The 9,997-nt window shown below is 45.9% G+C and overlaps 1 protein-coding gene across 3 annotated transcripts in view; it reads right to left on the reverse strand.

The window, feature by feature from the left end:
- PCSK6 (proprotein convertase subtilisin/kexin type 6) overlaps positions 1-9,997 on the reverse strand; it is a 120,685-nt gene that overhangs the window by 92,707 nt on the left and 17,981 nt on the right. For all 3 annotated transcript variants that reach the window (XM_065411497.1, XM_065411496.1, XM_065411498.1), the window contains exon 2: positions 3,718-3,822. In XM_065411497.1, the coding sequence (XP_065267569.1) occupies positions 3,718-3,822 (105 nt within the window). The remainder of the gene's footprint in view (positions 1-3,717; positions 3,823-9,997) is intronic.

A 9,997-nucleotide genomic window follows, 5' to 3' on the forward strand; every position in this document is an offset into this window, starting at 1 on the left:
CCTAATACAATGGAGCTCTAATCCCTGCAGGGACCTCAAGATGCTGCTGTCATGCAAATAACGGTGTAAATAAAACAGCTGAATGGAAGACAGAAAACAGATAAAGCATCTGCAGATGACGGAATTCTTTAGTTCTTTAGGACTTCTGTGTTTGTTTCCATCTTTGCTATTCCATTCAAGCTGTTGCAAATTTTTCTGTTTGTTTCTGTATGCTTTGCAGTAACACAACTTCATAATATTTACCATTTTATGATTACTAATTATGCACCATTCAAACTGCCAACGCACTTCCAAATGATTTGCAAATGGATGGGAGAAAAAAACCCCAAATTGATGGATCTTGAATTCAAGGTAATAACAAATGCCTGTAAACCTACGCTAATTTAACTGACTATTAATCAGTAGAGCTAGGTAAAGCAAATATTAATAGACTAAAAGCTAATTGATTTGGTTTGTACTAAACTAGGCTAATTTAGAAGGGAGGTATTTCAATTGCAGATCTGAATTCATAATATGTTCAGATGCCTGTATACATCCCCCAGGGCTATAAAGTTTAATTAGAACACTTGGAAACAATCAGCCAATTGTATCTTATTTCCAGCAATAGTTGGAATGTTCAGATTGTTTATTTTTCCTTTCTGATGGCAACACTGTTTGTGACAACAGTCAATGTTTGAATGTTACCAATAGTGTGTTGGAGGTTACGTTTATATATTTAACTGTAAACCCCTTTTAGTAGCAGTTTAACTAGTAATAGTGGGTCCTCCATGCAGGTTTTACAAGGAAATAACAACCAACAATGTAATTTGTAATCCTGAGTCAATAGGAAAGTCTTAATAATAATGTAATACTTTGTCCATTAATATCTTTCACCTGAGGGTCTCAAAGAGTTTTACATAACTTAATGAAGACTTTCAATGTGCTAATGAAGTAGGTAAGCTTTGTAGCTATTTTACATATGTATAAACTGAGGCACAGAGAGGTTAAGTGACTTGCCAAGGCCGTAGAGCAAATCAAATCAGTGGCACAGCTGGGAAAAAAGAGACCAAGAGTCCCAATTCTCTCTCCTCTGTACAACACAAAACAACATTCCCTCCCACACCTCACCTACAGGGCCTAAGAAGTGGAGCATATTGCTTCAGTAGCATCTCACCTCCAGCAGGCATGCTGGCTTTGCCACAGATACTCAACCTTTACAGGAAGGCCCAGTACATCATGGATACCAGTCTTTCTATAAAGATATATTATACCTTGATAACTGCTTCTAATTCCAATTCTGAAAGACAGTCCATCTTACTAAGATGAAGCTCAGTGCATGTATACAAATTAACGAAGTAAATAAGATGCATCGAGTGTACACATTTAACAGGTTTTCCCCTCTAAATGCAAGAGTAAAAATAGGTCATTTACACCAATCTGCCCTACCTTAGGCCAGATGTTCAGCCAATTTATATGGTCATAGCTCCATTGAAGTAAAAAGAGTTGTCCCTGTTTACACAAGATGAGAATCTGTCCCTCTGCTGTATAAACCAGCATAGCTTCAGTCCCAGAGGGACTGCTCCAAAACCCATTGAAATCAGCAGGGAATCTCCCACTGACTTCAGTGCACTGTGGATCAGGACCTGAGTGATAACTCTTGCTTTTCACACTGGGTTTTGCCTGATGTCCGGTTTTAAAAAAACAAAACAAAAACAAAAAAACCCACATACCATTAAGTAGGGTTACCAGATAGCAACTGTGAAAAAAACGGGATGGGGGTGGGGGGTAATAGGCGCCTATATAAGAAAAAGTCCCCAAAATGGGACTGTCCCTTTAAAAACAGGACATCTGGTCACCCTACCATTAAGCACCAACTGGGATCTGCCATTGCTCCCTTTAGCTTACTTGAAACAGAATACACTCTGTCCAGGAGCAGTCTTCTCATTCTGTGCTCAGAGCTGGAGTCCAGTGAGACAAAGTTCCCACAAACTTCTGTCAACTCCAATACATACAGAAATCTTTGCTGGAGTATTAGATTTTTTTTAAGAATGGCATTAGATGTCTATTAAGAGCAACCGTGTTTATTTCAGCTTTTAATACAAATTTTTTTTTAAAAAAACCCATGAATTCTCTTTACATTTATGCACAGACTAATGCAAGGTTTATAAAAGTTGGTAGGAACAAAGAATAGCATCAGGAAGTAAAAAAATGTAACATTCCAACTACACCCCACGCACTGCCATAGATTTCATTTGTTCTGAATTTTTATTTTCTTGGACACTGACTTCTGGCAATTCAACTGTGATGAAAATCTCTTAGGCTGCTCTAGAACAGAGTAACGTATGCTTGTAGCCAAAGATTTCATACATAGCAACCATTAAGACAGCAAATGTTATGACAACTAAGTCAACACCCACAGCATACAATGCAATTTCTGTATTGGAAAGTTTCCTTAATCGTTTTTAAATTTTTTTCCTTGAGGCAGATGTTAATATTTAGTCATTTGTAAGTATTTTCAATCACTGATAAACATACCCTGCATGTCAAATGATTCACCAATTACAGAGCATGTGGTATCAAGGATAACATGCTGGATTTACAATACGTCTGTAATCACGCTCAATTGTATGTTGCAAATAAGAAACCAGGCTCTTTAAGACAAACCAGTCAAATACAAGCTTCACATCAGAGCATACCAAAGATCTTTATCATCGAGCACCAAATAGTCCCAAGGCCACTCGTTGCGCTATATACACCATCGTACAGTTATATTTAACTAGAATGAGAAATATATGACATAGTGTTTAGGCCTGGTGGCAGAACTCCCCCACATCCTCAGTGGAATCAGGCTTTTACAGAATGCTGCTTTTGTTTGCGTGTATAGTGGAGGGACTGAAGAGCAAATTTGAAAGAGATAGATACAAAGAGGGTGATCGTTGAGAGTGCAGAGCATTTGCAATGTATTTAGCATGGGACAAAGACCGAGCACAAGGATAGTTTTGCAAACGTTCATGTTACTTCCACAAGTGTCTTACGGCACTAAATACTAATCTGTACAGTGTGTCCTCAAGGCTGCAGGGCATGTGCCATCGAACCCCTTCTGATTCAGAGAACATAGTCACACTGAGTTCTGGCAAGATGTTCACGGGTTTAAAGGTTCTTGCATAAGCGCCTCTGAAGTTTTTCATAATAAAAAACCCTACAAGGACATAATGCAGAGTGTAGCCATTTGTATGGAAACACACCCAACTGACCTAAGAAATACACAGACGAGGGTTTACACAATGTCACACACTCCAGCAGGTGGATAGGAAAGGGTGGAGAAGAGGGGCACAGACAAGAGATGATCCATCCGGGCACTGATGGACTTGGGGCCATACCATCTGGTTTTAGACCCAAAGGGGGATGCTCCTTACCCCAAGCCAGCCCAATAAACACAAAAGGGAGAGGTCTCTAAAACAAACAATACACAATCAAGGGCCTGGACCTGGGATATTTTCGGAGGGGAGGGAAAGAAGCCATAAGGCATCCTTACCTCTCTGCAGCAGCTTGCCCAACAAACCTGAGGGACTCCCTATGACAATGCCAACAGGCCGTGCTGCTGCTTGTTTCAGTGTTGCCTTGTGCTCGGGGCCTTGTACACCGCCTCCCACCTCTGGGGTGAGAAGGGGAGGAGAGGGGAAGAGGATGCAGGAGTCCATGGCAGCTTGGCTCCTGAGGGGGCAGTGGTGGCCATACCTTGGGATCCATCCGGAGGAAGTTGTGCCGGCCTCGACTGCTGAGCGTCGAGCGCCTTATCGTCCTGCTGTGGTGAAAGTGGTAATAGTTCTCCAAGTTCCCAATCTGTGGGGGAGGGGAGGAAAAGCAACACGCACAGTGAGTTAGGGAAGGAGAAATCTTCCACCCACACACAGCTTGAGATGCTCAGCTTTTCTTCTGACCTCCCATACCCAACAATCCCTGGCAGCCAGAGGGGCTGATTTGCGGACTTCCCCCACCTAGCCGCAAAGAGAACCGTGTCACCCGGCTGAGAATCTGTACTGGTCTATGAAGCAGCTGAGCCCGCTCCCACTGCAGTCTTGGGCTCTTGAGGAAGCCACGCTGTCACTTTGCCATTGGTTTCTGTGGTAGCAGCATCGGGCCTATAATTAAGAATCCTGGAAGCTCAGAAATGGCAGTAACTCTAGCATGTCTTTAAAGAAAAAAAAAAACCCACACCAGACTCTCCCCAGAAAAGAATGGCAGAGGACACAACAAAGCAAAGCAAAGCAAATAGATGAGAGCAATGCACCAAAGCCGTTAATACTGCATCAGCCATCTATCCACCTCGCAAAATAACAGTTCACACAGTCCTGACTTTACTATAGAGAGCTACCAGTGGACAGCAAGGAAGCCAGCTGTGTGATGCTATGGAAGGGTACAGGAGTTCCTGTAAAGCAGTAAGGGACCACCAGCTGCCATGTCAGGAATGAGCCTTCAAAGGCAGCTGCTAGGCCAAAGCCAGAAAAACTTGTCAAAATCGCCACGAAGCCGCAGTGCATATTGTGGCGATGAGGGAAAAAGCTCACTCAGGAGCACATTATAGTGACTGTGCAATAGCCTGCTGCTTTGGAGTCTCTTGAAGCGGGCTAAGTGCTAGGGAATGGCAGATTCCCCCCCACCCCACCCTCCATTCTTGTTTTAAAAACTTTAAACACCTTCCATGACAAACAAAGACAGGGCTGGGCTCTAAGCCACATGAAATAAGAATGGAGCGGGATGAGAGGGGGACAGAGAGGCACACAACTGCACCTTGTTAAAATAAAATTTAGCCTGGAAGTCTTTAAATTAAATTACCACCCCCTTTTAAAAATGAAAAGCAGTCATGCATATTGGCAGAGCCGCCAGGGAAAGCTGGCTTGGAAAGTGCCTGCACTGGACTAGGGTAGCAGTGTGATGGGGGGTGGGGGGAGGGTGCGGGGGAGACCAGGCCTTTGCTGGAGGCCTCAGTGTCCTGCCACACCTATCCCAGGAAAGGAGCAGTAGAGGAGTCCTCCAAGCAGCCAATCAGAGAGACTGCAGGAGAAGCAGCCAATCAGGGCCCAGGAGGACCATATAAAAGGAGCTGCAAAGCTAGAGACAGTCAGTTCCTTGCTGGAGCTAGAGGAGTGCAGTGGTGCTCCTGGCTGGCTAAAGGGAACTGCAGTACCCTGGACAGCTCAGTGCTGACAGGGACTGGGGGAGCAAGGAAGAGCTCCTGGCTGGCTGCTGGGTCTGAATTTAGATGAGCCCTGAGATAAGGGTGAAGCTTTGGCAAAGGCTGGGACCATGGGGAAGTAGCCCAGGGACTGAAAGCAGTGTAGTTAAAGGGACATGGTGGCACATGGCTGTTATTCCGAAGAAGTGGGTTGTAGCCCACGAAAGCTTATGCTCTAATAAATTTGTTAGTCTCTAAGGTGCCACAAGTACTCCTGTTATTTTTGCGGATACAGACTAACACGGCTGCTACTCTGAAAACTGGGCTGTGACTGGGAGTAGTAGAAGGGCCTGGGTCCCCCCCATAGAGTTTATTGCTTTCTGATCCCAGATTCTAATCCTGACTCTGCTTTGCTGGCTATGGGCCAGTTACATACATGCTTAACATATTAGCATGCAAGTAGTCCCACTGAAATCAAAGTGGGTTAGGCCCATTTAAGTCAGTGTCACTAACTCACATGCATACAGGATTAAGGACTTTACTGCTGCATCACTGACTTTCAGCGTGAACTTGGACCACTGACATCACCTGGCCCCTAAGGCCAGGTCTACACTAGACACTTTTGCCGGTACAGTTAGGGAGAGGATTTATTTTTTTGGCAACGTTTCTATACCAGCAAAAGCCCTAGTATAGATGTTGTTCAACTAACATAAAGGTGCTTTTTGCCAGTATGGCTTATATTGCTCAGGGAGCCAGAATAACCTATAGGGTATATACCAGGGATTGGCAACCTTTGGCACGCAGCCCGCCAGGATAAGCACCCTGGCGAGCCGGGCCGGTTTGTTTACTTGCCACGTCCGCAGGTTCGGCCAAGCGCGGCTCCCACTGGCCGCAGTTCGCCGCTCCAGGCCAATAGGGGCTACAGGAAGCAATAGGGATGTGCTGGCCGCCACTTCCCGCAGCCCCCATTGGCCTGGCGGGCTGCGTGCCAAAGGTTGCCGATCCCTGGTATATACACTGCAATTCGATGTCCATGGCTGGCCTGAACCAGCTGGCTTGGGCTCAGGCTTCAGGGCTGTTTAATTGTTGTATAGATGTTCGGGCTCAGCTGACAGCCCAGAACTCTGAGACCCTCCCCTCCTCACAGGGTCCTAGAGCCTGAGCCCAAATGTCTACACCACAATTAAACAACCCCACTCGCCCACTCAGCCATGTGATTTTAATGGTCGTGCAGACACACCCATATTGGCCAAAGCATTTTTTGCTGGTATAAGCAGAATCTACACCAAGAGGGTGCCAGCAAACCCTTTCTAGTTTCGACCTGGCCTAAGTTACCCCATCTTTAAACAATAACACTAATCACTGTCCCTTCCATAGGTGTAGGGAGGATTAGTTCATTTCACTTTTAACATGAGAAGGGCCACAAATGCTACATGTTAGCCATCGTTCTAGTTCGATTTTAGACATGCACAAGGGACGCTACCTTGCTGATTAATCGATCTAATCTACTTGATCCAGAATGGACAGAGAGAGGGGTGAGCACAAGGGGAGGGGGCAAGCAGGGACACACCCTCCCAGTAATTGGTGGGGGCACAGAACTCCTCTGCCCCCAGGGCTACGGGGAGAGCCCGAACTCCTCTGGCAGCTCCTCCGGCCTCAGGGCAGGGGGGGCTCCCGCTCCCCAGCTTTCATACCAGAGGTCTGCTCCCAGCACATGCCCAAGCAGAGTTCTTAGCTGCTGCGCTGGACAGCCAGATCCCCTCCTCCATCACCAGCCCGCCCTCTTCTCTGCCTCCACCAATTAGCAGCTGAGATGATACAGAGTGACAAGCCTCCTAACCAATAGTAGTGCAGCAGTGAGCAGAGCCTCTGGGGTTGGGGTAGGCCAGGACGGGATTGGTCGAGGGGGAGCCCAGGGTCCCCAGTGGTGGTGGGAGCACAGGCTACCCTGCAGCGGGGGTGGATAGAGGGGGGGAGCACAGGGTTCCCGGTGGGGTCCCAAAGGAGAGAGCAAGCTCCTCCTTCCCTGGGGGAGCACAGAACCTGCCTCCCTCCCAAAAAAAGGGGCCAAATTTTTATTCCTGCACAGGCCCATGGACAGGTAAGTCCAAGACTGTCCAAAGTGATCCGAGATGGTTAGCAATGCCATACATTGTAGGTCTTTCCACAGGAGAATTTAAATTAGTCCCAGATGCACCCTCATAAGGGTAACAAAATTTCACCCGCATGTGGCTAGGCTGGTTTCTTCTCAGTAAGTTGAAGTACTCAACTCTTCTCGATGCTGGAACAAGAACATCCACTAAATGGTGCGCGTTGCTTCTAGTCACTCAGCAAGGGGTCTTTAGTTAAATGCAGACACTAAACTGGATTCTGATTTCACCCTCCCACCCCCCACCCCCCCCCCGCCCTTTAAAAATCAAGAGCATCTTCAATTATGTCAAGGGTGCTACACCAGAGTGGAACTGGAGTGAGTCAGATCAGAATCAAGCCCAAATTATTTTTATGAAGTTCCAACAGGTAATTAGCATCATCTGTTAAAAATGCCTTCCCCTTGGCTGCAAAGAGGAAATTATGGAGCTGTGGAGCGTTCATGTCAGAGGACCTTTGCCTTATCAAGGTCCTCAGCAGGATTTTTCAGTCTGTGAGGCACCTCTGTCCTGCAGTCACACGATGTGGGACTCACATTGTGTTCTCGGTACCGGAAGCTGTAAAGTTTGCTAAAACAGTCACTCTAATGAGAGGTAAACTTAAGTTTTGCTAACCCTGGCGACTCTAGTCTGGGGAAGCACAGGATAGAAATAAACAGAGAAACCAAGGCTATGTTTAGCCAGCAGTCAAGGGCTGCAGCCATTTTTTTTTAAGTCTAAAAAGGATCTATAAAATAGGTTACATTAAAACTCCTACTAGTTAATAAATGCAAGGGCAGGGGATTAAGTCGGAAGACAAAGCCGTGTAGCTGAATTATGAATTCAGCTAACTCACCCTGCTCAGGCTATCTTGGCCTACACTACTCTGTGGTTGAGTTGACCACCCTTCCTATGGTATCTGTTTTTCCTTACTCTAAACTTCTTCCTCAGAAATTCCATCAGCCTGTGCTTCTGTTAGATTTGCTATTTGTTTGTTTGTTGGTCAATTCAACATTAGCCTTGGCCCCTCCGTCTACTCCCTATAACTGGGCTGCTCCAGATTTAGTGCAGGATATGATCCAGGTCAGTATAACAACATTTCAAGACATCTGAAATGTTGCTTTCCCACCCAGAATTTCGTTTCCCCACCCCCACCATCTCCACACCTCCCTCTCCAACATTTCAGGAAGAAGATGAAAAGACCGAGCCCAAATGAGTTGCAGAAGTGTGACAGGCTGTACTCTCCTGCTCACCCTTTTACAAGACTAGGATCAATTTTGTACAGGGTCTTGTGATGTATCATTTGAAAAGTCAACTGCTGAACATTATTGTCCTGGTCAAATGTGTGGTAACATTGTATGTAAAGTTACAAGGTTCTATTGAATGGCGAAAGGCAGGCACAGACCAGTTCCTCAGAAACAAAAGGCAAACAGATGCCTCAACCATGTATCAACATAATCAAATAGGCTATCACCTGGGTAAGCGGCCATTCTTTGGCAGGAAGAAGAGTATAAGCAAGAAATTTAATGTACACATTGGCAAAGACACCGCTGGAGGTTCCCCTCCCATAGACGTCCTGTCACCTGAACCCCAGTGGGAGATGACCCTCAAGGAGGGGAGAAAGGTGTAAGACTAGAGAACAAATCCCCCAAATCACCTCTCGCCCCTCATCTGTACTCATGGCAGCAGCAACAGTCTTTGAAAGGCTAAGGACGCATCATTGAACTGGGGGAGGGGTCCTGGCTGAAGGATCCAGACAGACTGCTGGATCCTTGCATGTGGTGAGGAAAAAACTTTTTTACTTTAAGCGCCGTCAACTTGTTATGTGGGCATTAGTTTGCATTTTACTTTTTATTTCCTGTAACCGGTTCTGACTTTTATGCCTCATTACTTGTAATCACTTAAAATCTTTCTTTCTGTCGTTAATAAACGTGTTTTATCTAACAAGTGTGTTTGGGAACCCCCACCCCACTTGAGATAACAGGGTTTGTGCATATCATTTTCTATTACTGAAATGACGGGTTTTCTATGAACTTGCATTGCCCAGTAGTACTGGGAAGTACAAGCCGCACATTTCCAGGGAAAGTCTGGGACTGGAGAGTTTGCTGGTGTTCTCCTGCAGTGTAATTCAGGAGTGGCTGGCTAACAACACTGATACTGTATAGCTGGGAGTGATTTACAGGCTAGAGACTGTGTGAATGACCCGGAGTGGTTGTTCTCACAGCGAAGCACTGTTAAAGACACCCCAGGTTAGAGAACTGAGGGGACACAGCTGTCCAACGGTCCAGACTGTACCCAGGGTAATGTCACAACAAGTTGTGGTGGAAGATTGTTCCAACTGGCTTAAAGAAGTTATGTTTTTTGGAGAAGCTACGCAGTCTAGGAGACTGAACACAGATCTGGGGGGCCAGGAATTCCTGGATTCCAATTCCAGCTCAGTCACTGGTTGTTTAATTTGCATTTCCGCATCTCTAAAATGCAGAGTGCTAACCTGATTCACAGGGCTGTTTGGGGGATACATTTAGGGTCTCGCTTTCCAAACTCGGCCTCTAATTTTGAGTGCCCAACATAGGGCCTGGCTTTCAGAGGTGCAGAACATCTCATTGACTTCAATTAGTGGAGTGGGAAAATCAGGCCCCGAGTGTCTAAAGCTGGAGACTCGAAATCCAAGGCAGCCAAAATCTTAAACATTTGGCCCTAAGTGTTTGGAAAGTAT

Source organism: Emys orbicularis, chromosome 10, assembly GCF_028017835.1.
Source record: "Emys orbicularis isolate rEmyOrb1 chromosome 10, rEmyOrb1.hap1, whole genome shotgun sequence".
In the NCBI taxonomy this organism is placed as follows: domain Eukaryota; kingdom Metazoa; phylum Chordata; order Testudines; family Emydidae; genus Emys; species Emys orbicularis.